At 46.8% G+C, this 27,193-nt stretch overlaps 16 protein-coding genes across 16 annotated transcripts; 12 read left to right on the top strand and 4 right to left on the bottom strand.

Moving 5' to 3' along the window:
* Positions 1 to 54: 54 nt before the first annotated feature.
* On the bottom strand, positions 55 to 3,399 carry HPODL_04266 (Cytoskeletal protein binding protein required for assembly of the cortical actin cytoskeleton; the record flags this gene model as incomplete). Its single annotated transcript, XM_014079058.1, has 1 exon — positions 55 to 3,399. The coding sequence occupies one exon, from the start codon at positions 3,397 to 3,399 to the stop codon at positions 55 to 57; it is 3,345 nt and encodes a 1,114-aa protein (XP_013934533.1).
* Positions 3,400 to 3,996: 597 nt separating this feature from the next.
* HPODL_04267 (Pumilio domain-containing protein C6G9.14) lies at positions 3,997 to 5,799 on the top strand (the record flags this gene model as incomplete). Its single annotated transcript, XM_014079059.1, has 2 exons — positions 3,997 to 3,999; positions 4,036 to 5,799. The coding sequence occupies 2 exons, from the start codon at positions 3,997 to 3,999 to the stop codon at positions 5,797 to 5,799; spliced, it is 1,767 nt and encodes a 588-aa protein (XP_013934534.1).
* Positions 5,800 to 5,890: 91 nt separating this feature from the next.
* On the bottom strand, positions 5,891 to 6,868 carry HPODL_04268 (U3 small nucleolar ribonucleoprotein LCP5; the record flags this gene model as incomplete). The annotated part of the gene is made up of 1 exon (XM_014079060.1): positions 5,891 to 6,868. The coding sequence occupies one exon, from the start codon at positions 6,866 to 6,868 to the stop codon at positions 5,891 to 5,893; it is 978 nt and encodes a 325-aa protein (XP_013934535.1).
* A 97-nt stretch (positions 6,869 to 6,965) lies between these two features.
* On the top strand, positions 6,966 to 7,751 carry HPODL_04269 (Ribosome biogenesis protein NSA2; the record flags this gene model as incomplete). The annotated part of the gene is made up of 1 exon (XM_014079061.1): positions 6,966 to 7,751. The coding sequence occupies one exon, from the start codon at positions 6,966 to 6,968 to the stop codon at positions 7,749 to 7,751; it is 786 nt and encodes a 261-aa protein (XP_013934536.1).
* A 181-nt stretch (positions 7,752 to 7,932) lies between these two features.
* HPODL_04270 (Aminopeptidase Y) lies at positions 7,933 to 9,432 on the top strand (the record flags this gene model as incomplete). Its single annotated transcript, XM_014079062.1, has 1 exon — positions 7,933 to 9,432. The coding sequence occupies one exon, from the start codon at positions 7,933 to 7,935 to the stop codon at positions 9,430 to 9,432; it is 1,500 nt and encodes a 499-aa protein (XP_013934537.1).
* Positions 9,433 to 9,497: 65 nt separating this feature from the next.
* Positions 9,498 to 11,225, bottom strand: HPODL_04271 (calcium/calmodulin-dependent protein kinase kinase; the record flags this gene model as incomplete). The annotated part of the gene is made up of 1 exon (XM_014079063.1): positions 9,498 to 11,225. The coding sequence occupies one exon, from the start codon at positions 11,223 to 11,225 to the stop codon at positions 9,498 to 9,500; it is 1,728 nt and encodes a 575-aa protein (XP_013934538.1).
* A 708-nt stretch (positions 11,226 to 11,933) lies between these two features.
* HPODL_04272 (uncharacterized protein) lies at positions 11,934 to 13,967 on the top strand (the record flags this gene model as incomplete). The annotated part of the gene is made up of 1 exon (XM_014079064.1): positions 11,934 to 13,967. One exon carries the CDS (start codon positions 11,934 to 11,936, stop codon positions 13,965 to 13,967), a length of 2,034 nt encoding a protein of 677 aa, XP_013934539.1.
* A 50-nt stretch (positions 13,968 to 14,017) lies between these two features.
* On the top strand, positions 14,018 to 16,888 carry HPODL_04273 (AP-2 complex subunit alpha; the record flags this gene model as incomplete). The annotated part of the gene is made up of 1 exon (XM_014079065.1): positions 14,018 to 16,888. The coding sequence occupies one exon, from the start codon at positions 14,018 to 14,020 to the stop codon at positions 16,886 to 16,888; it is 2,871 nt and encodes a 956-aa protein (XP_013934540.1).
* A 97-nt stretch (positions 16,889 to 16,985) lies between these two features.
* HPODL_04274 (uncharacterized protein) lies at positions 16,986 to 17,696 on the top strand (the record flags this gene model as incomplete). The annotated part of the gene is made up of 1 exon (XM_014079066.1): positions 16,986 to 17,696. The coding sequence occupies one exon, from the start codon at positions 16,986 to 16,988 to the stop codon at positions 17,694 to 17,696; it is 711 nt and encodes a 236-aa protein (XP_013934541.1).
* A 41-nt stretch (positions 17,697 to 17,737) lies between these two features.
* Positions 17,738 to 19,366, top strand: HPODL_04275 (dolichol kinase; the record flags this gene model as incomplete). Its single annotated transcript, XM_014079067.1, has 1 exon — positions 17,738 to 19,366. The coding sequence occupies one exon, from the start codon at positions 17,738 to 17,740 to the stop codon at positions 19,364 to 19,366; it is 1,629 nt and encodes a 542-aa protein (XP_013934542.1).
* A 54-nt stretch (positions 19,367 to 19,420) lies between these two features.
* Positions 19,421 to 20,046, top strand: HPODL_05259 (uncharacterized protein; the record flags this gene model as incomplete). Its single annotated transcript, XM_014079068.1, has 2 exons — positions 19,421 to 19,459; positions 19,492 to 20,046. 2 exons carry the CDS (start codon positions 19,421 to 19,423, stop codon positions 20,044 to 20,046), a joined length of 594 nt encoding a protein of 197 aa, XP_013934543.1.
* A 92-nt stretch (positions 20,047 to 20,138) lies between these two features.
* On the top strand, positions 20,139 to 20,858 carry HPODL_04276 (uncharacterized protein; the record flags this gene model as incomplete). The annotated part of the gene is made up of 1 exon (XM_014079069.1): positions 20,139 to 20,858. The coding sequence occupies one exon, from the start codon at positions 20,139 to 20,141 to the stop codon at positions 20,856 to 20,858; it is 720 nt and encodes a 239-aa protein (XP_013934544.1).
* A 100-nt stretch (positions 20,859 to 20,958) lies between these two features.
* On the top strand, positions 20,959 to 22,770 carry HPODL_04277 (B subunit of DNA polymerase alpha-primase complex; the record flags this gene model as incomplete). The annotated part of the gene is made up of 1 exon (XM_014079070.1): positions 20,959 to 22,770. One exon carries the CDS (start codon positions 20,959 to 20,961, stop codon positions 22,768 to 22,770), a length of 1,812 nt encoding a protein of 603 aa, XP_013934545.1.
* Positions 22,771 to 22,803: 33 nt separating this feature from the next.
* On the bottom strand, positions 22,804 to 24,909 carry HPODL_04278 (Conserved hypothetical membrane protein; the record flags this gene model as incomplete). Its single annotated transcript, XM_014079071.1, has 1 exon — positions 22,804 to 24,909. The coding sequence occupies one exon, from the start codon at positions 24,907 to 24,909 to the stop codon at positions 22,804 to 22,806; it is 2,106 nt and encodes a 701-aa protein (XP_013934546.1).
* A 158-nt stretch (positions 24,910 to 25,067) lies between these two features.
* HPODL_05260 (uncharacterized protein) lies at positions 25,068 to 25,436 on the top strand (the record flags this gene model as incomplete). Its single annotated transcript, XM_014079072.1, has 2 exons — positions 25,068 to 25,250; positions 25,287 to 25,436. 2 exons carry the CDS (start codon positions 25,068 to 25,070, stop codon positions 25,434 to 25,436), a joined length of 333 nt encoding a protein of 110 aa, XP_013934547.1.
* A 412-nt stretch (positions 25,437 to 25,848) lies between these two features.
* On the top strand, positions 25,849 to 27,147 carry HPODL_04279 (uncharacterized protein; the record flags this gene model as incomplete). The annotated part of the gene is made up of 1 exon (XM_014079073.1): positions 25,849 to 27,147. The coding sequence occupies one exon, from the start codon at positions 25,849 to 25,851 to the stop codon at positions 27,145 to 27,147; it is 1,299 nt and encodes a 432-aa protein (XP_013934548.1).
* Between the last annotated feature and the right edge of the window lie 46 nt (positions 27,148 to 27,193).

The following is a 27,193-nucleotide window of genomic DNA, read 5'->3' on the forward strand; positions in this document are numbered from 1 at the left end:
ATTTATTTCGGCTTTGAAGTGTATACGAATTGACTAATTGTACTTATAGAACTCTTAAAATCCAAACGGATTATCTGCGGTAGCATTAGCCAAATTAGCTCTTTTGCCGGTAGGTTGACTTTGCAGTCCAAAAGATGTGGAAGGTGCATTTCCAAAGCCCAGTCCAGTTGGCTGCGACGTTAAAGGCTCATTGAACGAAGAATTGAAGCTGGTTGGTGGGAGCTGGTTCATGCCATTCATATTCATGCCCGTGTTAAAGTTCGCAGCTGGGTTGGACATGGTGTTGAACCCAGTATTCATGCCGTTCATGTTCATGCCTGTGTTCATGTAATTCGTACCCGTTGGGCCACCGAGCGAAGTTTGCGCAAACATGTTGCTGAGTTGATTCATGCCGAATTGGCTCTGAGGAACAAAGCCAGTACGCTGACCCGTCAGTCCATTTTGCAATCCAGTATGCAGTGTTGGCTGTGCTCCAGTCTGAAGACCGGTTTGGAAGTTTGGCTGGAAGTTTGGTTGGAAACCTGGCTGATATCCGGATTGGAAGCCAGCTGGTTGTCCCAAGCCACCATTCTGAAATCCGGTCTGCTGTCCCATCACTCCGCCTGGCAAGAGTGTCTGCTGTCCAAAAGTACCCGTAGGTTGACCCATCAAACCGCCTGTTCTCATAGTGGCCTGCATAGCCGGGAAACTGGTCTGCAAAGGCACCAGATTACCTCCAGTTCTTTGCACTCCTCCTGTCTTGTTAATCACCAGACCCGTTGGCTGCAGAGGCACCAAGCCTCCCGTTGGCTGAGGCTGAGCAAGAGAACCAAACGTGGTCACAGGCATGAAACCACCTGTCTTCTGAGCAAAGGTCGTGGCTGGCATGGCGCCTCCGGTCCTCTGAGCAAAAGTAGTGGCCGGAATGATTTTTCCTGTTGGTTGCAAAGGTATCAAGCCTGTGGCTTGTCCTGTAAGCATAGGAACCATGGTAATAGGCATGAAACCTGTAGGCATTGCCATCAGGGCGCCGGTCTGCATGGCTGTCAGTTGTGGGTTCAGAGTGCCAGAAGTCTTCTGAGGAGTAACAGTTGGAAGGGTGCTGGTCGAGCCCGTCGATGCGGGCTTCTGAGGCGCAGAAGCAGAAGCTGAAGAATCGGTAATGCCACTCTTCGTTGGCTCCATTGGCTTGATGTTGACTAAATCCTGGATCGACCCGGTGAGCTGTGGCGTCACAGTCTTGGATTCGCCAGTCTTAGCAGCCGGTTTCAACGACCAGGCGTCGTCTTCAAATTGCTGTTTCAGATTTTGGCCGTTTACAGAGTCCATCGATGCATTTGCCTTGTTAGTCTTCAACGAGCCGTCATTGGTACTGAATAGGCCGCCATTAGTTGGTTGAGTCGAGAGAGGCTCTGGCTTGCGGTTGAACTTATTATCCAAATACTTGTTAACTCTCAAGATGTCTCCTTCTTTCAATCCAAGTGTTCTCATCAAAGGAGTATCGATGTCTGCCATGATGGCCTCGTCCATCTGCTCTGTGGTGAAATTTCTTGCATACTTATCACAAACGTTTGCGTCCACTCCGCAAGTGACAAAGAAGTCAAACCAAAATTCATACAATTTTTCATTGAAAGGTATTGCTGAGCTCTTAGGTTTTTCTGGAGCCGTAACAACAGCTGGAGCTGGCTCTGACCGTTGAGGAGGTGATGGCTTTTTGTCCTTGTAAGACTCCAGGGACATACCGGTTATTCTTTCCACAAACTCCAAATCTTCAACAGACAACTTCTGAGCAGCAACAGCGATCTTGACACCATTCACTTTATGCAAATGGATCTTACCATCAGAACATCCCAGAAATTCGGCCTCAACCTTGAACGCACCAGATCTGTCGATCCAAGTACGAACACGGTACGGATTAGGCTTTGATGAGTCCTTGTGCTTGGAGCCGGATTTGGCCCTTTTTTCTCTTTCCCTTTCGTCCGCTTTTCTGACTCTCTCTCTTTCAGAACGGTCTCTAAGCTCCCTCTCTTTACGTTGTTGGCGACGTCTCTGTCTTTCCAATTCCTCTCTTTCAAGAGCCAATTCTCTTTCTGCCTCCTTTTTCCTCTCCTTCTCAGCACGTTTCTTCTTAGGACTCAGCGACGAGGAGGAGCCTTTTCTGGAGAATAAAGACCTCAGACCGGCTGCCGCAGCAGATCCAGAGCTTGAACCTATAATCTTGACATAGTTTGAAGGGACCACCCCTTGTTCTCCGGTTTCAACGTTCTGCACCATCCACCAGTCCTTGCTCTTTTTGTCGTTGATAATGTTGACGGTGTCACCCTCGAAACAAGTAAGCTCGTCTGGAGAGGCGGCCTCGAAGTCGTATATGATCTTTCCTTGTTTCTTCGTATTAGGAATTGATGCCTCCTTGACGTCTTTCAGGGCACTCATCGAGGCCATGCCCTTGAGATCGCCCAAAATCGACACAATGGCCTCTGCGGAATCTTTCGTTCCAGCATGTAACTCATATGAAGCATTTGGGTTCTTGAAGTCTAGGAACACATGTTTCTTCTCGTGGCTGTAATTGAGCAAATCGTTGATGCTCCAATCTCTAGAATCCGACGATCCGCTAGGGGTGATAAAAATCGACGAGTTGCCAATTGCAAACGTGGCCTTCTTTTTCTTCCTGCCGTCAATCTCATACACCGTCCAGGTGAAGAAGTCGTCCTTCACAAATGCATCGTTGTCCTGAGTGGCTGGCACACCATCGGAATAGCGAGACTCCGCATAGGTGTCGGAAACCACGCTTCTTCTGGAATTAACGGTGCTGCTTCTCGGTCTGGAAGGCATCGGAGGAGGCGCTTCCTCGTCTGGAGAATGCGCAGATCCGGTGATATTTGGCCTGACAGGCATCTGTGGAGCAGGAGATTCGATCGATGGAGCTCTGTCTTCACGTGCGTCGGCTTTCTGCGGAGGAGGAGGGAAGTCTTTCAGAGCGGTATTAGACCCATAAGAAGACAGGTGTGGCACTTGCGAGGTAGGCTGCTGAGTCTGTCCCATCTCTATGTAATTAGCAGGCACAAATCCGAATTGCTGACCATTCAAGCCAACAAGAGTCCAGTTTTGGTCAGACGTATCGTAAACGTCGAATTGGGCGCCTTCGGTGAAGGTAAGCTCTTCTTCTGTCTGTTTATCATAGTCGTACAGGGCTGTAGCATGTCCTATCACCTTTGCCGGCTCGATATAGGTGCTGGGAACCAGTCCTGAGGGTTCTTCGACGTCTGCGTCGACGACTCTCTTTTTCACTTTCCACCAGTCATCTATATCGGATTTTTCGAGAAGATAAAGAAGATCATTCTCCTGTATGGAAAGTTCCTCATCGTTCTGGGCCTGATAGTCGTACAGAGCGACATAGACTCCCAAAAATACGGAGGCCATGTTTTATGTCTAATAGTACAGGTTGAGGTCCAGTTGTTTAAAAGGGGGTTTCCAAAATTGGAGGCATTAGTAGCGACTATCGACGCAGTGGTCTTTCCGGATGTGGGGTCGGTCGGTCGGTCGACGCGTCACTGTCTTCTTTTTTCTTTTTTTTATTCTCGCGACTGGTTTCGCTTTTTACTTATCTAATCACGGAAACGACAAGCACCTGCACTGCCTCCTTCCTCACGGATTGCTGTACCCAACATACGAAAATCTAGCCCAGTCATGCATATGCAGCAGCCATCCCAAGAACATGTTTAAGGTCGTACGGGAACTGGTCACGCGGTGCACGGATGTGCATGAATCCACTCCTCCCTGCAACAATAATTTGAGATCAAGAAGATCCGTAATAATTTAGCTCACCCGTGCAAACCGGCTATTGGGAACAGGAATTTTCTTTTTAGGCGAGGCGTGCAGGCTAGAACAGAGTGTTCAACGACGTAAAAGTCCAATGAGACATTAATTGATCTTCCTTTTTTTAGAACGGCCCATCAGTTGCTACAAGTATAGTATAATTCGCATCTCTGATCCATCATATCCCCTGGCGCTCACATTATGGTAAGTATTATAATAATTGCGCGCTGACTCCGAAAGCAATTCGACTATGACAAGTCCACCGCTCCACGCGAAAAGACATCCACCTTCTCTTTAAGCGAGTTCTCCAAGAACATCAAGGACGTCAGTCAGATGCCCCGGCTATCCCCTGGCCTCATGTCCACCCCTACGGCGCAAGTTTTTATGTCTCCCGAAGGAGCAGACAATTACACACATTACACCCATCACCATCACAACTCGCTCTCCTCTCTCAACTCTTCCATCTTGAACCCGACCCCTGGCTCTCTGACCCACGGCGTCGGCGGAAGCAGTACTACGATTTCAGATATATATATCGGCGCTGCAAATGCTACTGCAGAACCGCTTACTCCTCCGGACTACTTCACCCAACAGCCTGGCGCTATGGATTCGCAGTCCCGGAAGAGCTCATTTTCCAACACCATCTGGAATCAGCCTCCCAATTTTAAGCTCTATTCTCCATGGGGGTCTTCCAGCACCAATGCGCTGGGCGCTGCTTACAATATCCCCGAGCTCGACAGTTTAGGGCTTCCTGCTACCATTGATCCCAATCATGTCCCGGCTCCAGACGAGCCTGTACAACAGCACAAGCTTACCAGAAACCGCTTCATGTCATTGCAAGGCCCGATCAGCGTGCCTTCGTTTGAAAAACAATTCCAGAATTTGACCATATCGCCACCACAAGCTGCCCCACAACAGAGCTCTCGCAAAAGCGTATCCTCGTACCCAACGGTGCTAGACGACTCCACGGATATCCTGGCCTTGTCGAAAGACCAGTTTGGCTGCCGTTTTTTGCAGAAGAAGATTGACGAGGATTTCGGAAAAAACTACCCGTTGATCTTCAAGGAGGTCCACCAGCACTCAATAGAGCTTATGATGGACCCGTTTGGCAACTACCTCATACAGAAGATCATTCTCAATGCGAGCGCTGAAGAGCTCAAGCTGATTCTCACCAATATCGCCCCGCTTATTCATACCATCTGCAGAAATCAGCATGGCACTCGTGCTTGCCAGAAGCTCATTGACTGTCTTTCGACCACTGGCCATTACCGTCTGTTGCAGAACTGCTTGACTCCACACGTTGTGAATCTAATTCAGGACCTGAACGGCAATCACGTGGTCCAGAAATGCATCGCCAAGTTTCAGAATGACGACTTGCAGTTCATCATCGACTCTATCTGTAACAATATAGTCAAGATCTCCACCCACAAGCATGGCTGCTGCGTTTTGCAGAAGCTGTTGAACAGGTGCAACCACCAGCAGGTTTTGCAACTGGGCTCTGAGATCGTCGCAAACTCGTACCAGCTGATGCAGGACCAATTTGGCAACTACGTGGTCCAATTCCTGATTTCGCTGGATATCCCGTCTCTGAACTCTGAGCTCGTGAAGATCATGGTGCCCTTCATTAACGACCTTTCCACACAGAAATTCTCCTCAAACGTGGTGGAGAAGTGTCTCAAGATTAAGTTCGATCAAGGCTTCAACCCTTTAGTGGACGCTCTTTTGCAACCTCAGGTTCTGGGAGTCCTGGTGAAAGACCAGTTTGGAAACTACGTGGTGCAGACTGCCATGGACAATTCCTCGCCCGACAACAAACTGAGATTCGCACTCGCCATCAAGCCAATGCTGCCAATGGTCCGACACGCATCATTTGGTAAGCGCATCCACAATAAGGTTATGGGCATCCTCAACGATGCCGACAAGAATTTGGAGGGCACATCTCAACTGTTGCCTCCTATCGATTTGCAACGCGTGCGTCCTAGCGACGCAGAAAGATTTTTATGATACATGGCTTATGACTCGAGACGAGATGGTTTGTGACTACTTTGGAATATGGTGTATTTTTTTGTATGAACATGAGATTTAGAATTTTACCCTAATCTTTTCTACGCTTTGCACGCTCCCATGCACTGAGTCTCTTGCGCTTCTTCTCGGTCGTCACGTCCCTAGAATTATCAAACATGCTCCAGTCTTCTCCAAAGAATTCGTTTTGTTGCTTCTTGCGCTTTTCCTTTGCAGACATCTTCAGTTGCGAAGCAGGAAGACGAGTGAAATTCTCTTCTTCGTAGCGCTGAATTTCGGCCTCCTTCTCCAACTGGCGCTTCGTCTTCATGTCTCGTCCTTTGTTCACGATCGTAGAGCCAATGGAAGTCTCCACAGCGGGTGATTCGCTAAGCTCGTCCAAATACTCGTCCATGGATTGCAGGTTTCGGCGGCGTTTCTGTGTAGTGTCGGATTCGGAAAACGTCTGTGGAGGTAAAACGGCAGCAATTTTCGGTGGACGGTACTTTCCATCGTCCTCTTCTTTTTCCGATGTTTCTTGCTTTGAATCTTTCTTCATGAACGCAGAAGCGTCTGGCCTGTAATTTAACCCTTCGTCCTCATCTTCACTGTCCTCACTGTCCTCGCTGGAATTGTTATGCACCATCTCCTGCACTTTTTCGCTTGCATCATTTTGCTCTTTCTCTCGACGCTGGTACGCACTCACCAATTTGTCGAGCTGATAGTTGAGTTTTTTTTCTAAAGGTTTGACACCTCTATCTAAGGTGACTCTTTGAACTATGCTATTTTTAACGGCATTATCAAACATCTCTGTGTCTCCATCTTTCATTAGGCTAATGCGGGATCCAAGAATGACCAAAAGATTATTAATGTATGATATCATGCTGTTGTTCTTTAGAGAAAGCAGGGAGACACCTTCTACTTCCTGAGAAGACTCCGACTCTTGAACAAGCGACTGCACAAGCTCTGGGATTTTCTCAGAGTCTTCCAAATACGCCACCACGTTGTCCAACGAGGACGACGTTAGCTCGATTGATTCTGTGATCGATTTAAGCAGCTCTTTCACAGACATGGGATTAAGTATTTTTTCAGATCTAAAATTTTATGCACCGCCATAAGAAAAAATTTTTTAAGTGTATTTTTTTATCTTTTGATATACATTATTCCAAATGCCTCAGAACGAGTATATTGAGCAGCATATTAAGCAGCACGGAAGGCGGCTGGATTATGAAGAGCGCAAAAGAAAGAGGGAGGCCAGAGAGCTTCACAAGGTTGCCGAAAATGCCCAGACCTTGAAGGGATGGAAGGGAAAGCAATTCGCCAAGAAGCGTTACTCTGAGAAGGTGGCCATGCGCAAGAAGATCAAGGCCCACGAGGAGAGCAAAGTTAAGGGTCCAAAGAAGCCAAAGGAGGACGACGGAGAAGCATTACCTACATACTTGTTAGACAGACAGCAACAGACTACAGCAAAGGCCATCACATCCTCGCTTAAACAGAAGAGAATGGAGAAAGCAGACAAGTTTTCTGTTCCACTACCGAAAGTGCGTGGTATCAGTGAAGAAGAGATGTTCAAGGTGGTGAAGACCGGAAAGTCCAAGTCCAAATCGTGGAAGAGAATGATCACCAAGCACACATTTGTTGGTGAAGGATTTACTAGAAGACCAGTGAAACTGGAGAGAATTATTCGCCCATCCGCATTAAGACAGAAGAAGGCCAACGTGACGCATCCAGAGCTGAAGGTGACGGTCTTGCTACCTATTCTGTCCGTCAAGAAGAATCCTCAGTCGCCGATGTACACCACCCTAGGTGTGCTCACCAAGGGAACCATTATCGAAGTTAACGTGTCTGAAATGGGAATGGTGACCGCTGGAGGTAAGGTCGTCTGGGGTAAATACGCTCAAATCACCAACGAACCAGATAGAGACGGAGTCGTGAACGCAGTGCTATTAGTTTAAATAATGTTACGGTGTAAGGATGTTAAAGAGCCACATTTCTTATCTGAATGGGCGTATGACTGACTTTTTTGATAATAAAATAGTTTCAAAAAAGCACCTATTTGCCCTTGGAAAGCGATTCGTTTAGCTGCATAGTTGCAATCTCTCTTTCGGAACTTTACATTCGTTTTACTTATCTGCTATGAGATTGTCCGCGTTGCTATTAGCCGGAATTTCGGCCTCTGTGGCATCTGCCGTGCCGCTTGTGGGAACGGAGCAACAAGTCCTCAACCTGGACCTTCACCAGGAAGACTTTTTACCAGAAGTCGACTCTGAGACACTTCAGGGACTCATTATTGAAGATGCCCTGAGAAGCAGAGCCGAGGACCTTTTCAAGATTGCTGAGCATTCTGTGGCTCAATTTGGACATCCAACAAGAGTCATTGGCTCCAAGGGCCACTGGAAAACAATTGACTACATCAAGAAGGAGATTTACAAACTCGGCGGATACTACAATGTCTCCGTTCAAGAATTTCCCGCTTATATGAGTGAGATTTACAGCATGGGGGCATTTATTAACGGCACTAAACCAGATTCGCTCACTGAGATGGATATGAGCCCACCTACTCCGAACAAGGATTATGTGAGCGGACCCTTGGTACTTGTCTCCAACAATGGATGCGATCTTTCGGACTTTCCAGAAGACACTGAGGGCTCCATTGTTCTAGTTCAAAGAGGTGTGTGTCCGTTCGGCAAGAAATCCCAAAACGCCGGCAATCTTGGTGCCAAGGCCGCCATCATTTACAACAATGAGGAGGGAAGTATTAGGGGAACGTTAGGCGTTCCTCCTAAAGGAGCTGTTGTTGCTCCCACTGTTGGCATTTCCAAGCTAGAGGGTGAAAAGTATGCTTCTCTTTTGCGCAACACCTCGTTGAACGCCTCTGTTATGGTCGACTCGTTTGTTGGAGAAATCCATACATTGAATGTCATTGCAGAGACAATTGAGGGTGATCCTGACAATATTGTTATGCTTGGTGCTCATTCTGACAGCGTGGCTGCTGGCCCAGGGATTAACGACGACGGGTCTGGTACGATTTCGTTGCTGGAGGTTGCCAAGCAATTGTCCAAATTCAAGGTCAATAACAAGGTGAGATTTGCATGGTGGGCTGCTGAAGAAGAAGGACTCCTTGGCTCCAACTACTATGCAGAGACACTTTCTCCGGAAGAAAACTTCAAAATTAGACTTTTTATGGATTACGACATGATGGCATCTCCGAACTATGAGTACGAGGTCTATAACGCTTCCAACGCCGTGAATCCAGTTGGATCGGAGGAACTGAAGAATCTGTATATCGATTACTACGAGTCGAAGGGACTGGATTATGTTCTCATTCCATTTGATGGCAGATCCGACTATGTTGGGTTCATTGAGAATGGAATCCCAGGTGGAGGGATTGCTGCCGGTGCCGAGAAAAAGAATGCTTTCAATGGTGAGGTTCTGGATCCTTGCTACCATAGCCTGTGTGACAACCTCAGTAACCTTGCTTACGACGCATTCGTGGTCAACACAAAGCTCATTGCGCACTCTGTCGCAACCTACGCCAAGTCTTTGGAGAATTTCCCTGCTAGACAGAAGACAGTGGATGCTCTTGGCCAAGCTGGTTACAAGTTCCAGTACCGCGGCTCTCACTTGATTATTTGAGCGTGCTACGAGAATTCATTTTTTGTAAATTCTATGCATGAATAAAACTATGCACCCATGCTTTATTAATCCTTACTTAGATATTGGTCCATCGTGTACATTTTGCGCGAGTTGTAGTTTTCGCCGAGCACGTCTTTGAAGTTGACTCTGTTGCTGACCTTCAGCTTACTCAAGGATGTTGTGCTGGAGCCTGTTGAGGCCGCAGAGCTTGTCGAGTATATTTTTGGCGGAGCAAAAGTTGGTTGCGCGAGAAGCGGGCTCTGGAGGTCGGGCGTGACCACCTCGGTGAGCTTGGTGGGTAAAGAGTTGATTGTGTTGACAGAATTTCTATTTTTGGCAGCTTGTGGAGCAACGAAAGGCGCAGCAGGCTTATTGATTTGGTGTTCGTTGGCATTTTGAAGATGGCGGTGTTTGGTGTTGATAGGCAGCGAGACAACAGAGTTGTTGATGACCGAGGCCTCTGAAAAATCTGATTCTGGCGTCCCAGAGCCGGAAAGATTCAACAACTTGGAAAATCCTTTGAAACGCGACGTGTCTGCCACCTCGTCGAAATCGCTGAGGAGGTCTCCGGAGCGAGAATTGCGCAACAGGTGGCCCGAGCTGCCAGATCTCTTGAGCACATTATCATTGAGTCTGAGGTATGCTTGATGGGTTTTCGAATCAACAAAATATTTCAACAACTTGTGCGTTTTGACGGTTTTTAATGTGACCCGATTTTCGGGCTTCTTTTCCAGCATTTTGCGCAGCAGTTCAACGAGAGACTTAAAGTATGAGACGAGTTTTGAGTTGTAGTCGTAGCCGTAGTTAGCATCGATCAGTCTTTTGAGCGTGTAGCATTCCGCGAACGGCGGGAACACAATGTCTTTTTCTACCACATCATGGAATAATTTGAACTCGTTCTCATTGTAGAAAGGGAAAGTCTCGAAGAAGAGATAGAACAGAGTGATTCCAAGGGACCAGACATCAATCTTGTATCCCGGATCGGACTCTTTCTCTTTTTTGAATTTGAATAGCGAGAACCCAGACTTGCCTGTAGTCTGCTCCTTTGTATTTTCATTTTCGCAGATCTCCGGCGCTATGAACAGCGGCGTCCCCACGATCTTCTTAAACACCTCGAAGTTGTCTTCTAGTACATTTCCTGTGAGTTTATAGCATGTTCCGAAGTCTGAAATCTTGACCCTGCCATGGTGATCAACCAGTAAGTTGGATGGTTTAATGTCTCTATGTATAATATTTTGCAAATGGAGAAACTCCAGACCATTGACCACGTCTCGAAGCTTGGTCTGTACGTTCTCCATCTTGTCCTTTGCTGCCGGATAGGTTGCAAAATTAGTGCGATTCAGCTCTCCGATGGAACAGTACTCGCTGACAAAATATATTCGATTGTTGGATGAGTGGCTGATTACGCTGTACGATTGAAGAATGTTGGGATGTTGAAAACTGCGCAGTAACTTGATAATGCGAACCTCGTTCTTTACTCGGTTGATATTGGACACATTGGACAGATTGAGAATCGGCTTGTCCAGTTTCGTGTTGCCTACTATCTTTATTGCATAGTAAAATTCTCCATTGACACTGGCTAAATCCGAAATATGGTGGTCCCTGGATGTGGCAACCAATAGCACCTTACCAAAGCGGCCCGATCCAAGCTTTTTGATGCTCTTGAATTCACTTAAATGGAACTCATTATCCATTCTTCCCAAATTCCAGGAACAAAATCTAGCAGAAATTATCAAGATTCTAAAGTCCCTTTCACTATTTCCAGGCCACCAGAAATTGTTACCCAGTATCATTGACGCACAATGTAGCATGGGACACAAATCTGTGAGGTTTTTCATACCTTCAGCAGTGAACACTTGGCCGGCTACCAAACCTTACCGGGTGGTGTCTATTACCCGGCCTTCAGAAACAAGCTATAAAAGCTGGAAAAACTGAAATAATTTTTTTTTTCTTAGTGAACGCCTGAAGATCAGATTCTTCGAACATGGCTCTTGCCTTTTACCAGAGCCATCCGGGATCTGTCTTTACTTGAAAAGGCATTACTCGAATTTTTGGAAATCACTCCCTATTGATACTCTTTAGAGATCTTGGGAACACGTAACCCGTATATACGCGAACTAAATTAGCTTGATAGCTGCATTGAGACTAGCCATTTTAATACTGGCGGATGCAGTATAATCAATGATCTTATCTACACCTTTTACTGCTTCTGGACTCATCCACTCCTTCTCCGCGGTGGTGAGATCTCATTCGCAAACTCTCTCGAGAGCTTTTACATAACCCCTGCCAAATTTGGAATGAAAATTTTTGTGGATCGTGTTGATGTTTTGAAATTAGATCCATATTTGTTTTTTTGTCGATAACTAGCATTTATTTTCACGTAAAAAACGCGTGAATATTAGTTCCAAATTCATTCTAAACAGTCCAATCTGTTTATGTCTCTCATTTCATTCATATATTAGCCAACGCTCGCCGAGTTTACGTGATAGACAACGGATATAATGCTTGTCAAAAAAGACAAATGCTCAAAAGGGACGCAGTATTGCGAGACCAGCGATGCCTTGAGTTCCACGAGTATTGTGCTCGCGGTGGTGATACCCGTCGCTGTTGTGGCAATGGTGGTTGCGTTTTTCATGTGGAGAGCCTGGAAACGTAATAAGAAGGAGGCCCTTGACGACAATGATCCCGACTTTTACGGTGACAATACAGTGTTGCCGGACTATCCAACCAAAGAAGAAATATTTTCAGGCAGAAACACGAGCGAAAACCCATTTGATGCGTCAAACACTCGTTATCCCCAAGCAATACTTGATGAAAAAGACCAGAGCTTTAATAATAAGGCAGGATCTTATTATAACACGTCTCAATTAAGTCTTGGAACAGATAACATGCTGGGGACCCCGCGCGCCCACGTGGAGTCCTTTGTTCTGCCGCGTGTCGACGACTCTACCTCCAAGCATTCCTTGGACCAGCTTTCCAGACAACTTGGGGGTGTGTACCCAGGATACAAGGTTCCAGAGAGTGTTCGGTTTAGCTCTAATAATCATTCGAGAAAGTCCTTGTTTTCAGAGAACTCTGGAGATCTCACTGGTTTTGAGAAATCCACTGAGGACTTGGGCAGAACTCTTGGGCCCCAGAGCTCCGACAAGTCTCCTGAAACTCTTCAGAAATCTTCAACAGTCTACTCTCAACCTGATAATACATTTTCCCCTCCAACTTCTGGGCCGCCTGGTGACCCAGAAGAGTCCGACGATGACAAGTTCTACGAGACAACCGATCCAGGGCACCGGATGTCCTACGATGCTGCCGATAGTCACAAATATTCGTTCGACGACACAGACGCTTCTGTGGTGCATCGTCACAGCCGCGATTTGGATGCAATCGTTCAGCCTCAAAACATTGAGTCAGATCATGAAAATCGGGATGAGTTTGCATCCGATTCCGTTTCAGAAGATGTACCAGTGGAGGAGCATTCTGAAGAGCCAGACAACGGCCATGTATCGAGCTCTCCGGTGAGTAAAGCTCTCCCAGAACCTGAAGCTGCGGAAGTTCCCGATTTGAATGAAGTTCTCGTAGAAGAGCATATACCGATTTCACCTGAAGAGGAGGAACAAATCAACAGGATGAAGTCTGTTTACAAAGTCTATTTCTCAAGAGAAAACTCTTTGAAGTCGAAGAAGTCAAACCACATGTTTTTCGAAGACCAGGATATGCCACCTCTGCCGCACTTGCCGCAAAACGAGGAGCATGATATACAACGCCAGCCAGAATATACAAGGGAGCCAAGCCAAGAAAACGACGTTTCTGCACAACAACAGGATGAAGAGGTGAATTTCGATCACGGTGTCAGTAACGGCAGACCGGAGCTGACATTGGACACTTCGGTCAACGATCATCGTGCAAGCTATGCTTCCTCCATCTACTTGGACAATGGAGCGGTTCCCGTGCAGCAGCAGGGTCACCCATTCTATCCTCACCAGCATATTCAGAACATTCTGAACCAGCAACAGTCGCAGGCGCATTACTACCGTCAAATGGCTGCACAACAAAGAAAGCCCCAGCACTATCCTGTGAAGCAGAAGCTGGAGAATCTTCCATCACCCCACGAACTGAACAACCGAAACTCTACTTTGGAGACGTTCACACAATTTGAGAAGCAACGCAAATACACCGGCAAGAAGGGCCAGTCTCCAGTGGTGATGCAGCAGAATTTCAGTCCTATTGAGAACACGCAATGGGGACCGAGCCAGACGAATTCGTCGCAGCCTTCGCCTCACCAGATCAGAGACTCGATTGTGATGTTCAACCCTGTGGATATCAACTACAAAAAGACCTACAAGCCTAGCGGAACGCTAGCCGAGCAGGTCCGCAAAGTTTCTCCTGGCGCGCGGTCGTTCTCTCCAACGTCTCCCGGATTTGCATATGACGACCAGACGATGCCACGGCCGATGACCAGAGTCGGTTCTGAGACCCTTATTCCGAAATCTGGCTCTCAAGCCGATCTTAGAAAATATGTAGACAATGCCAACCTATAGTTTAGTTCAATATTGAGAAAAAATTGAGATATATATATTTAATAAAAATCATGTCGCAAATGAAGGGCCTTGTCCAATTCATCACGGACATCCGAAACTCCAAGGAACAAGAGCAGGAGGATAGGCGTGTCCAATCTGAGCTCGTACACATTCAAAAACAGTTCCAACAGCCCAACCTTTCCGGCTATCATCGCAAGAAGTACATCTGCAAGCTACTGTATATTTACCTGATGGGCCATGAGCTCACGTTTGGCCTGGGGGAAGCAATGGCCCTTGCCTGCTCGAAGGTCTATTCTGAAAAGTCCATTGGATATCTCGCTCTGTCGCTGTTCTACCAGACGCGCACAGAGGCTGTCGACGCGATATTTGAGACTATCCACAATGATCTCGCCCATCCGAAGGAGGACTTCGTCTGTCTTGCGCTTCAGTTTCTCTCTTCTGTGGCGGATTCGGACGCATACAGCAGGGCTTTTGAGGACGAAGTATTCCTTTTGATAAGGTCGCCCGTTTCATCGACTTTAATCCGCAAAAAAGCCGTTCTGACGTTGCTGCAGCTGCTCAAAATTGACCCCCTCCTAGTCACCAGACACCCAAACCTGATTTCCCGCGTTGCACCGCTTATCAACGACTCTGATTTTGGGGTAAGTATAGCTGCCGTCTCGCTGGTCCAGCATGTCGCCAAACTGGACCTGGATCTGTGCAACAGCTGTACCACGCTAGCCCTTGAAAAACTACACAAGATCGTTGTCGAGGCCGAATGTCCCGCCTCGCATATGTACCACGGCATTCCTGCGCCGTGGCTGACTGTCAAGCTGTTCCAGCTGCTCGAAACTCTGGTCCCTAACGTCGACGCAAAGCCCTTGGACCAGGCCAACATGCACACCGTCAAGACCGTAATCCAGCGGGCCATTTCCACAGCCCTATCGCAGGCCCCGTTGATGTCTGCCGAGGCACGGCACACGAGGGATTTTGTCCTGCTGGGCGCCGTGTCGCTGGCCGCACACGTGGATCCGTCTCCCGATCAGTCGACAATTGCAGCCGACGCGCTTTGCCAGCTGCTGCAGTCCACGGAAACAAACACGCGCTACCTAAGCCTGGCTGCTTTGGCAAAGCTCGCAGCAAGAAACGACGACCCCGTTTTGATGACTATCAACAAGCACATAGAGCAGATTTCCTCTCTGCTTCGCGATAGAGACGTTTCTGTGAGGCGACTATCTTTGGATCTCATTTATATTATTTGCAACTCGGATACGGTCCAACAAATGTGCCGACAGTTGCTGGAATACCTTTCTGTGACTGATTTTGCCATGAAGTCCGAGGTTGCCGTCAAAATCGCCGTGCTTGCGGAGAAATATGCCACAAATGCTACCTGGTACGTCACCACCATGATGAAGCTGATTTCGGTGGCAGGAAACTATCTCGACGAAGAGGTGCGACAGCGGCTGATTCAGATCGTCGTCAACAACGACTCCATTCAGGCCACGGCGTGCCGTCTCTGCTACAATGCGCTCAAATCGGGTACTTATCCGGAGTCTATGGTGAAGGTGGCTGCGTTTTTACTTGGCGAATTTGGCACGCAGCTGGATATCCCGCTTGTGCAGCAGTTTGACCTGCTGTACAGCTGCTACTTCCAGACTTCTGTCATGGCCAGATGTGTTCTGCTATCGAGTTTCCTCAAGTTCTACGTCCACGAGCCGCAGCTCAGACTGCGAATTTTGGAACTATACGAACAAGAATCCAACTCATTCATCGCAGAGATCCAGCAGCGGTGTCTGGAGTATTCTAAGCTGGTCACACTGCCAGATAACTCGCTATTGAGTCTGGTGGTGGTAGACATGCCTCCATTCCAGTCGAAAATCTCACCTTTGATCTCCAGATTGGGGAATGTCCAGCAGCTGCAGCAGAGTTTCCAGTTGAACCTGCCATATGCTGCACACTCGTCGTCGTCGCTAGAAAGACCCAAGTCGCCCAAAAAACCCGCTCCGCCTCGCCCCAGAAGCAGGAAGAACACCAACTCACTTATGTCTCCGTCGCTGAACACTGCTTCTGCCAGTCCAAGCCGGGCAGAAACAGACGACTCGTCGCGGTCCATGTCGCACTTCTCGGACTCGCATTTCTCCTACAATTCCACGGCAAACCCATCTGTTGACCAACTGCCAGCATTCAGCCCCAACTGGAAAGAGGGATACTACCGTCTATTGCATTACGACCAGGGTATATTCTACGAAGACTCGTTGTTCAAGATTTTGTTCAGACTCCGAAGAAATCACGCCCAGCTGCATTACGAGTTGTCTTATTCCAATAAGTCGCCCAGTACAATCAGTGGCCTGACAAGTGAGGTGGTTACTAATCTGAGCAATACCGAGGACCCCGGCTATGTGATCAAAATCATCAAACATCCGGAGTCCACCATCACCGCCAATTCGAAATCGGTCCAGATTTTCGACGTCAGCGTGCGGAAGCCGTACCTCGACAGAGAAGTACCGATCATCAATATATCATTTGTGTGCGGGACCCTGTGCCAATACAAGCTACGGCTTCCGGCTGTGGTTGGGAAAATCATGGTCAAAGGTACACCGCTATCCAAAGAGTCATTCTTCACCAGATGGAGTCAGGTCAGCAGTTTGCCTGGTGGAGAGTGCCAGAAAGTAATCCGGCTTTCCTCCCCGATGCAGACGGTAATTCTGAGCCGGGCCATGCAGCTCTTTGGATTCAACTTGCTCAAGAACATCGACTACAACATGCACAATATCGTGTGCACGGGTATTTTGAGCATGGCAGCAGGGGGAGCAGGATGCTTGATGCGGATCGAGACAAATCCTCAGGATGCTCGGGTTCTCCGAATTACCATGCGATGCACTGTTTCTGGGCTTGCAGACATTTTGGTGGGCACGTTGACAGATCTGTTAAATAACATTTAAAATACATGATACATGATTTTAGCGTGATTTTTACTAGAAAAAAATGTTCACTCTGATAAGGTCTCGAATTTTTATTAGACTTAAGCATTTTCCATCCATGAGTTTGGAGTACACATCCGAGAGAGGCGTGGAACTGGTCTCGAATGCTAATAAGATTGCCCAGAGAGTCAAGGAGCTGAACGATAAGGCAAGACTGGTGTGTGTTTCGAAGTTCAAACCGGCTAGCGACATCAAGGCACTGTACGACGCCGGATACAGACATTTTGGCGAGAATTATGTTCAAGAACTTTTGGAAAAGGCCAAAGTGCTACCAAAAGATATCCAATGGCACTTCATTGGCGGATTGCAAACTAACAAAACCAAGGATCTTGCGAAAAACATCGATAACCTGTACGCTGTGGAAACGATCGACACCGAGAAAAAAGCTCGCAAACTGAACGATGTGCGCGCGCAGTGTGGAAAGCCGATAATTAACGTCTACATCCAGGTGAACACCTCAGGGGAAGAACAGAAGTCGGGCATTGCTCCGGAAGAGTGCTTGCAGCTGGCGAAAATCATCGTCAACGAATGTCCGAAACTCAATCTGGAGGGCTTGATGACCATTGGGTCAATTGTGCAGTCAATCTCGAGCGACGAGAACCAGGACTTCAAGACCCTTGTGGAAGTTAGCAAGAAGCTGGAGGCCGAGCTCGGAAGAAAATTGGAGCTGAGCATGGGAATGAGTAACGATTTCGAAGAGGCTCTCAGACAGGGCTCGAGCTCTGTGAGAGTTGGATCGAATATATTCGGTAGCAGACCTACAAAATAAAGATGTAATTCTAATTTATTTTTCATTTTTCCTATTTTCCTATGGGCCCTAGAAAACAGGCCACCAGGCGATCCACGAGATCACAAATAAAGAAATCCGAGCCTGTCGTTGAGGAAGAGGAACAAGTTATTTCAGGACCTACTACCTCTGAAGGCCTGCTACAATCGATCGGCATAACTCAATATGTTTTTGAGCTTATTGATAAACAGGCCTCGATAGCAGACTGGATCCAGTGGTTTGTTCTGGTTTTTGTTGCGAACGTGATATACGTCTTGTTCAACGACAAATCGAAGGGCGACTCGTTCAATGTACAATATTTGTACGACTCTATCTTCACATTGCTGTGTGTTGTTTGTCAGGTGGCCGTCGTCTTCCATCATCTTTGGAAAAAATATAAAGTGACCGGCCAAAACGCTCCACAACTGCCGGAACTGGAACTCATCTACGCTGTCTTCATTCCACTTGCCATCGCGCTCATGCGAAGCCCAAGGAATCTGGTCCTCGTTGCAGGCTCTGTAGCGCTGGTGTCTGATTTGCAGGAGCTCGTGAAAATTGGAGTCTCTGTGCTCTTGGAAATTCAGCTGCTCACATCACATGAAAGTATCGAGTCTTTGCCCTTCGTTTTTGTTCTTGCTGGTCCAGTGTGGCATGTGACCGTTACGTCCCTGCTGAAGTATGTGGCTCCGAACTCGTTCTCCAAAAGCGAAAGAAACATTTTGGGAACTCTTGCCGTTGCTCTGGTTCTGTTCATCAACACGCAGTCTTTGGTACACCTCCAAATTCTCCAGAAACTTATGGTTTCATTTTCTGCGGCCACAGGGGTCTGCTACACAATCTACCTGGTGTACGAAAACACCGACCGGAATTGGGCCGTTCTTGCAATTTTGCAGGCAGCATTCTATGGCATAGGGGTTCATCTTTCCATTTACTTTCTGATACCGGTACTTAAGGAGCATCCTTTCTTGTGGCTGCAAAATTACATCCAGGAAACAGAATCCCGATGGTTCATCTTCCAACTCTGGCTTTGTGGACTTTTCATCGTTCTGCCTTCTCTGTTCATCATTGCGCCGGTGTTTCCATTGGATGTGCGTCGTAAAGTGTGGCATTTCATTTTGTTTGCAGCTTTGTCGTACCCGCTACTCGTTGATCCTCAGATAGTCGCTCTGGCACTGATCGGACTATTTGGCCTGTTGCTGCTGGTGGAACTGCAAAGAGCTTTGCGAATCCCGCCATTCGGCAACTTTTTCCAACAGAAGTTTACTGATTTCCTAGACGAAAAGGACATAAAGGGTGAGATCGTCTCGTCATACCTATTTCTGGTGCTGGGCGTTGCACTGCCGATATGGCTTGACCCCGAGGCTCCGGAGGCAATTGCAGGTTTGGTCACTGTCGGTCTCGGCGACTCGTTTGCATCTCTTCTGGGCAAGCGGATAGGAGCCAATTGCTGGCCAGGAACGAAGAAAACGGTCGAAGGATCCGTCGCGTTTGTGACAGCTACTGCAGGTGGCTTGGCTCTGTTCAAGCTGTTAGGCCAGAACGATTTCTCCTATTCTAACATTTTATGCACAGCAATGCTTTCTGCAATGGTGGAGGGATGCACTACAATGAACGATAACCTACTGGTGCCAATATTCACCTATCTGTGTTTGACTGTCTTCAAGTACTTCTAGCCTTGCCTCCACCGCCACTCTAAAAAAATTAATAGATCTATACAGTAAACTGACATGGACTTGGAGTTCGTGAAAAGGGTCGAATTTACAAAGGTAAGACCTAACATTTGAATTGCTAATAATAGGTTGCTCGATTACCCCAACCATCCTTTGATTTGCCGGATCTGGCTGGATACCCCCAGATCAAACAGATAAACACCGAGCTAGAGGGAGAACGATATATTCAATTGAACGTGCAAAACACGCCTGAATGGATAAACTACGTTTGTGAACTTCTGAAAAAGAGCGATGCACTAGGGATTGTTGCTATTCTAGACTGTGCTTACCAGTTCGGGTCTGCTGATATAGTGAACTCTGGTCTTTATCAGATTAAAAAACAGTTGCAAAAAGATAATTCAGGCACGGAAGCAGGCGAGTTGCTAAAGCGAGTAGTTGTTTATGACAATTTTGAAAACCTTGGCGACGTGAACAAGTTGCTGAACAACATCTTGGATATGATACCGACACAGTTCCAGGATCGACCTCTAAATTGCATCCTCGTCTCCAATACATCAATTTTCTATTGGAATCTCCGCGATGAGGAGAACTTCGACGACCTTGCCGAGCTCCATCGCATATGCAGACAATTATCCTCGAAACTCGGGTGCTACGTGCTGTCGAGCCGAAGTCTCTTCGAGTAAGGCATGCTTCATACACCCGTACACCGCAAACTAGATATTCGAATAAAAATTTTTTAGAGCGACATACAGATCAAGAAAATCATCTGGACAGAATGGCCACCGAAGACCTCAAACCAAAGATTCTTTCGCAGGTCGAGTTCTACTTCTCGGACTCGAACCTTTTGAATGACAAGTTCCTCTTCACCACTCAACAAGCCAACGACGGCTGGGTTCCAATTAGCGTCATTTCGCAATTCGAGCGGATGAAGAAGTACAGACCGATCGAGACCATTGTCGAGGCCCTGAGACAGTCTGAGAGCCTTTTGGAGGTCTCTGAGAATGGTGAGATGGTGAGAAGGAAGACTCCATTGCCAGCAAACCAGAACGAGGTCCAGGTTGCAATCAACAAGAGAAGCGTTTTCGTCGAGCATTTGCCGGAGGATGCCACTTTGGACGAGCTCATTGAGTTCTTTGGAAAGTTTGCCCCTGTGAACCAGGTCCGAATGAAGAAAAGGGACAAGAAGTTTGTTGGATCTGTTTTTGTCGAGTTCAAGAAAGAAGAGGACGCACAGAAATTCGTGTCTGCCGAGGAGAAGCCAAAGTACAACGATAAGGAGCTTAATGTGATTAGCAAGGTCAGCTATGACGAATATAAGGCCCAGAAGTTTGGCGAGAGAAGAGGCGGCCGTGGCAGAAAGGAAAAATACAGAAAGGACGACCAGAAGGACCGTAAGAGAGAAGAGTCTCCAAAGAGAGAAGAAAGGGGCGAGAAGGAAGACAGAAACGACACGAAGGAGGAAAAAGAGCCAAAGGACGACAAGAAGGAAGAGTAATGTATACTACGTATCTAGACTGAATGTGCTTACATAATGCTAAACGGTGACACTTTTCAACTTTTTTTTGAGACGCGACGCGATTTAAAAAAGCTAAGATATGGCGTCCCAAAGCGTGCTGCTTCAGTTCAATTTGAAGCCTGAGGATTCCGATGTTGGCTCAAAATGCGAGGAGCTGATGGCCATATTTGGTCTGAGTGTAGAAGACCTGTTTGTCCAATGGGAGACATACGTGATGAACGCGAGTGCAGCAGATGATCCGCTGCAGTTGAACGTTGAGAATCTCGGGAGACTTCAGGAACATCTCCAGAAAAAGCTTGTGAAAAGCCAGCAAAAGACACCGCTCTCTTCAGTCAAGCGTCCGATGATGAGAACGCCAAACATGCACCTAATACCATCGACACCGTCCGCGAAGAAGCGCAGGACAGACACACCACAGAGTGCCGATGTCAGTTTTACTGCAGTGGGGTCGTCGCCGTTGCGATCTTCTCCCACAAGATCTGCCGTTTCAGGCGAAATCATCGAGACACTGAACGGTCATCTTGACGTGCTTCCTGGTAGCGGAATCAGGCCGAAGCTGTTGGCCAATTTCAATCCTCAAAAATACAAGTTCCGCACCATGAATCAAAAACTTCTCGAAGTGGCAGACTATTTGGACGAGCAAATTGACAGCATGGCCAAGGTTGTGCTTGAACACTACAAATTCGACAGCGAGGAGTTTGGTAACCCAAATATCCAGTCCCAGAATGAGATCCTCACTGTGGGACGTATCGTGCCAGACTCGCCATTGACTGCCTCAGATGCTGACTTGAACGCAAATTCGCTGTTTCTGGAAACGTCACGACTTGGCGGAATAGGCCAAAGAATTAAGCTGGACCTCTCCTCGCTCCAAAACTACTCATTTTTCCCTGGCCAGATCGTTTGTTTCCGCGGCCAAAATTTGACAGGAGAGTTCTTCAAAGTCACCGAAACGCACCAAATCCCATTTTTAGAATCACCTGTCTCATCCGCCGAGGAGCTGCAGTCGTATGAGTACGGAGCAGGAAACATGAAGGTGGTCTTCACCGCAGGACCGTACACGCCGCAGAGAGAGCTTGAATACACCCATCTGGCAGAATTTGTGGACAAAATGAATAATGAGGTGCGTCCAGATACAGTGGTGATGTTTGGGCCTTTTGTGGACGTCAACCACGCACAAGTAGCGGACGGAACGCTGCACTTCGACGGGCTCGAAAAACAGCCAGCTACGCTAGACGACGTGTTTCGTGCCGTGGTGGCACCTATCCTGCGGAAACTCGAATGCCTCGTTATTCTGGTCCCCTCTACGAAAGATGCCACCACCAAGCACGCCGCATATCCACAGGACTCGTTCGACAGAAAAAATTTGGGGATGCCCAAAAACGTCAAGTGTTTCCCGAATCCAGCCACATTCCAACTGAACGAGTTTCTCGTCGGCTGCTCCAACAATGATATCTTCAAAGACCTCAAAGACGTGGCCGTGGGCGCCCCCTTGAAAGAGTCGCGCTTTGACAGAATCTCTGGTCACGTGATCGAGCAGCGGCGATACTACCCGGTGTTCCCTGGCGGGCTGAAACAGAAACGGAGTCTCAAGGAGGACGAGCAGTCTGTGCACATCAGCGGCGCGGACCTGCACGTCAGTTATATGGGACTAGCTGAATTCAATACGTCTTTGCCTGACATTCTTGTGATTCCTTCGGAGCTCAAGGCGTTCAGCAAGATTGTGCAGAACGTGTTAGTGGTCAATCCTGGCACGTTTATGCGCCAGAATTCAGCAGGCTCGTATTGTGAGGTGAATCTCAAGGCACCAAAGCTTGATGAGCTCGAAAAAGTGGGCGACTTGTATCTGCACACTGTGTGGAAAAGAGTACGAGTGGATGTCAGGCGAACATAAGGCTAACGAGGGTATATATTTAAAATATTCAGACTATTTAGTCTTTTTATCCTCCACGATAACTCTTTTTGGTAAAACCGAGGCAAACTTGAGCAATTCGTCCACGTTGTTAACATAAGTCGAAGGTTTCTCTTCTTCCTCTCTTTCCAGCAGTCTGGCCAGGGCTTTTTCTTTCTTAGCATTTTCTGGAGACGCTTCGACGTAATATTCGTTGATGATCATCTCGCCAAAGAACGAAATTGAGTGCACAAGAATACCTCCGATAACAATAAAGGGAAGAATCAAGTACCAGCTGTTTTTCACCGAGGTACGAGATGTCGATGCAACAATGTCTCCTCCATTATACATCAAAGAGATGGATGTAGAGGTGAGAGTGCCGATAATTAGCAGAACTTTGATAAAGACCGTCCATGGGAAAGCATTTTCGACTCGTTCGGGAACAGGAGCCCTGGTGAGGTTGAGAAGCTTGAAGTAATCGGCCTTGTCCTGAAACAGCTCTATAACCAAGGATATGACTGGGCCAAGCGACGAGGCTGGTCCAAACAGCATTAGGAATCCAAATTGGATGACAAGCTGTCTAAACTCGTCGTCTGCGGAGAACTCGGGCAACTCGACCATCTTCCGAATCTTGTCGAGATACTCCTTCTCCTGAGGAGGATCAGTGAGTTTCACGGGCAGCAACTTGGCAGGACCCATGAGGGACTTCACAGAGGGGAGTGCGAAAATCCTGGCTAGCACTTGAGGAAGCACGAACTCAAGCAGCAATCCCACGATTTGGTTGGTAAGAATGAAATACATGTATTGTGTGTTGAGTCTCAGCTTGTTGATTTCGTAGTCAGATTGTAGCAGAGGGATCTTTGGAATGAACGATTTGGAGCTGGACACCTTCTCGGCGTAGGAACCAATGTGAGGGAGGTATTCGTTTAGCTTGTATCCAAAGGGTAGGTAGATAAATGACGTGATAAATAGAGCCATGTAGCTTGCTAAAAAGTTGAACACAAACATTTTGATCAAAAACGATTTCCTTTTCGTGCTCCTGTCAGCATTCCCTTCGAACGAAAGGTAGCCATTGACCACCACTGTGTAGACGGCAGTACATATAGGAACAATGGAGCAAATCAAGATGGTAGGGACTAGCGAGAGGTAGCTTTTGAGAGGACCTTGGTAAATCTCTGTCAGCAAAATTTCTATGACAAAACAACCCAGTTGATAAAACATCAAAGTCAAGCCAGCGCCGACGGCTATTGGAGTGAATAAGAGCTTGCGCAGAAGTACCTGGTGAGGCCTGATTTTGGAGCCTGATTTTTTGAACTCCAGCTTTGACACATTGGTGAGATTCCACTTCATAGAAAGTTGTTTTTCCTTGAAGTACCAGCTCAGGTAAAACCCAAGACCACTTAGCAGGTTGAGAACAGTAAACACCTTCGAGTACCTGCCGTACACACGATTGCAAATCACTCCAATTACAGACAGCAATGCGAGCCAATAGATGTACAGATTGCTCAGCTGGAAATAAAAAGCTGTTGGGGAGCCAAAGTTTTGAAACAGAAACTCGGACTGCTTTGAGGAGAATGGCTCACTGAAAAATTTCAGCAGGTTGCTTTTCAAATTTTGAGCTTCTTTTTGGATAGCCTGGTGGTTGGCAACAGGCACACATGCCTCGACAAACTTCCAATTGCCTTCTCCAGGAGTGATCTCTGCGTTACCTTCAATCTTCTCTCCTGTCAGCTTAGTGTACACTATTCTGAGCCTATCTGCCGTGGAAATGTCAGAAGGTGCCACGACTCCATAGAAGCCTTCAACCTCTTTAGTTTTCTTTGCAAGCTTCTCAAATAAATCGTCCTTTAGCTTTATAAAAACGAGCAGATGGTTGGAATCTGTGTGGGGCCTGATGCTTATCTGGAATCCATTGAGATCCAATGCCTTGACTAGTCTCTGAAGATTGGTATCGGACTCAGTTTGAGGCTCCAAAGTGTTCGGATCAGCCAGGTATAGAACCTTGAGCACAAAGTCCGGGTTTAAATGCTGCAAGCTACCAATTGGCTCTCCTTGCTGATCCGAGGATGATCCCGATGATCCATGTTTGGCTTCGGAGGGTTTTCCTGTAGCTGTAGCATTCGAATGTATCTCTTGGGTCATGATATAGAATGAAACAGGTAGAGCTGAATTTTATTTTTTTGTTGCTATTTGCTGTATTTACAAAAGCTGAAAATCGTCCCCGTCGATCGACGTCTAACCAGATGTGGGGTAGTTGACCATTTTCAATCCTTATTATTTCTCCCCAATCTTTATTCTTCATGTCCAAGACACCTGTGCCTTTTTCGCCAGAGAATATCAAGACTGTTGCCTCCCTGTATAGACGGTCCTTGAGAACTGCTGCTGACTGGATCAACAGACGTGATTTCTACCGTGCAAAGGCAGCAGAGATCAGGCTGCGCTTCGAGCAGAACCGCAACGTCTCAGACCCAAAAGAGCTAAAGGTAAGTTATTCTAGAGTTTCAATACTAATGTTATAGGCCATCATTGACAAAACTGAGCTCATGCTTAACAAATTCAAGCACCCAGACCCAATCATCCCCCCTCAAAGACCAGGAGGTATCATGTACGACAGAAACGCTCCTCCAAGATACTCATCAGGACCTGTACCATTCAGCAACGAGCTCTAGCGTACATTTATGTTGCTCGGGCTTATTTATTAGTTTACCACCTATTTATTGATCGAAGATCGAAATATTTATTTCCTACAATATAGCTACTTCCGCGTATATTTTTTTATCCCCTTTTTCCCATCATAATTAATGTCTTCAATAGTAGACCAGTGGCTGACATGGTTGACACCAGCGCATTACAGTAAGTTGATTGCATCAGTGACTGACTCTAGATAATCCATCTTTAACAGAGCCAATGGACCTTCAAACAACAAAATGTTACCTCTCAGAGGGCGGTCATCTATCGAGCGATTTTTATGCTCAATTCTGCGATCAGCGACTACATCAGCTCCAGGCCCATATATACTACTTCAAAATGGCTTTGGTCATCAGTATTGTGGGCATATTGTCTATAACCTTATACTACAATATGAAACAATACAACAAGGATAATCCGCCTGTTAATCCTCAACCTCTTTTGCACCCACAGACGCTTCGGCAGGCGATAGTCAGCATGCTCCTAAATGTAAGAATAAGTGTCTCAGAGGTAATGAAGTTTGGATGTCATGATAATCAAGATAGATATTACAACGACGCCATCATAGATCAATACTACGAGGACGACTCATATCAACTTCAATACTGTATGGACGAGGTTACTGGCGAATTGGTCAAATTTCAGCCAGAAATTTTATCGTCAACTACCGATCACCTATTTGATTCGCCTGAGATTCTTACCAGTGCTACAGCGTCGGATGACTTAAGAATTATTGTGGAAAAGGCTGAATCAGATAATCTTCATGCCTACATTTTCGATCGAGAAAGTTTGGAAACAAACACTATGGCCCTTACCACCAAGTATTTACTAAAAGAGTCTGTTGACATTGACCACTATCTGACAGTGTGTTACGGTGGATCTGATGATCAAGAGGAAGGTGCGGATCAAGACGCAGAAATCGACTACTCCGAGCTGAAACCCAATTTTGATGTCCTCACTTTAGATTACTATCTCACAGACCAAGAACATAATAAGTTTGAAGATATCAATACTCTTAGAAAGCTCATGTCTTTGGAAGATGTCGGTGAGTCCATCCGTCCAACCATTGTTGCCCATACTCCATTCATCTGCTATCTTATTCAGACTACGCCTAATCCTCATTTCAAGCAGTTAATGTTCAAATTTGTGAAAGACCTCATCACTTATGAAACCGACAACTCATTAGACCTTGACCACTTTGCACTGCTTATAAACTGCATTTTTGGGGCAACGAGATCAGCGTCTGAGAATCAAACCTATAGCTGTGGCGTGAAAACATTGTATGCGACGCTGGGGGCCGTGGCAATGGAAGATTTTATTGAGGGATTTGATTCCTGGTTTGTTAAGGACCCCCCAGATTACGAGGTGGAGCTAGAACTGCTGAAATTGGTTTTGCTTAAAAACTTGCAAGCACTAAGCTGCGACTTGTATTTATTTGATGCAGTCTCTGAAAAGATCAAACCATTGCTTTCGCGGCTTCCAGAAAGCTGGAAGGTTTCCGAAATGAGACTTGTGTGGGATATGATCTGCTGCCATGTGGGTAATGAGAACAGTCTTCGTGGGCAGACGTTGCCTGGGAAACCTGCAGAGAATAAGCGCAAATGCTCTGTAGCCCTGGACCCAATCCCAAGTCCCACGAAGAAGTTCAAAGGACTCAGAAGCTCAAATCGGAACGACTTTGCATACACGTGATTTCAATAGCATAAAAAAGACTATTATATTAATTATTAAATCAGAT

Source organism: Ogataea parapolymorpha, chromosome V (assembly GCF_000187245.1).
Source record: "Ogataea parapolymorpha DL-1 chromosome V, whole genome shotgun sequence".
NCBI classification, from domain to species: Eukaryota; Fungi; Ascomycota; class Pichiomycetes; order Pichiales; family Pichiaceae; genus Ogataea; species Ogataea parapolymorpha.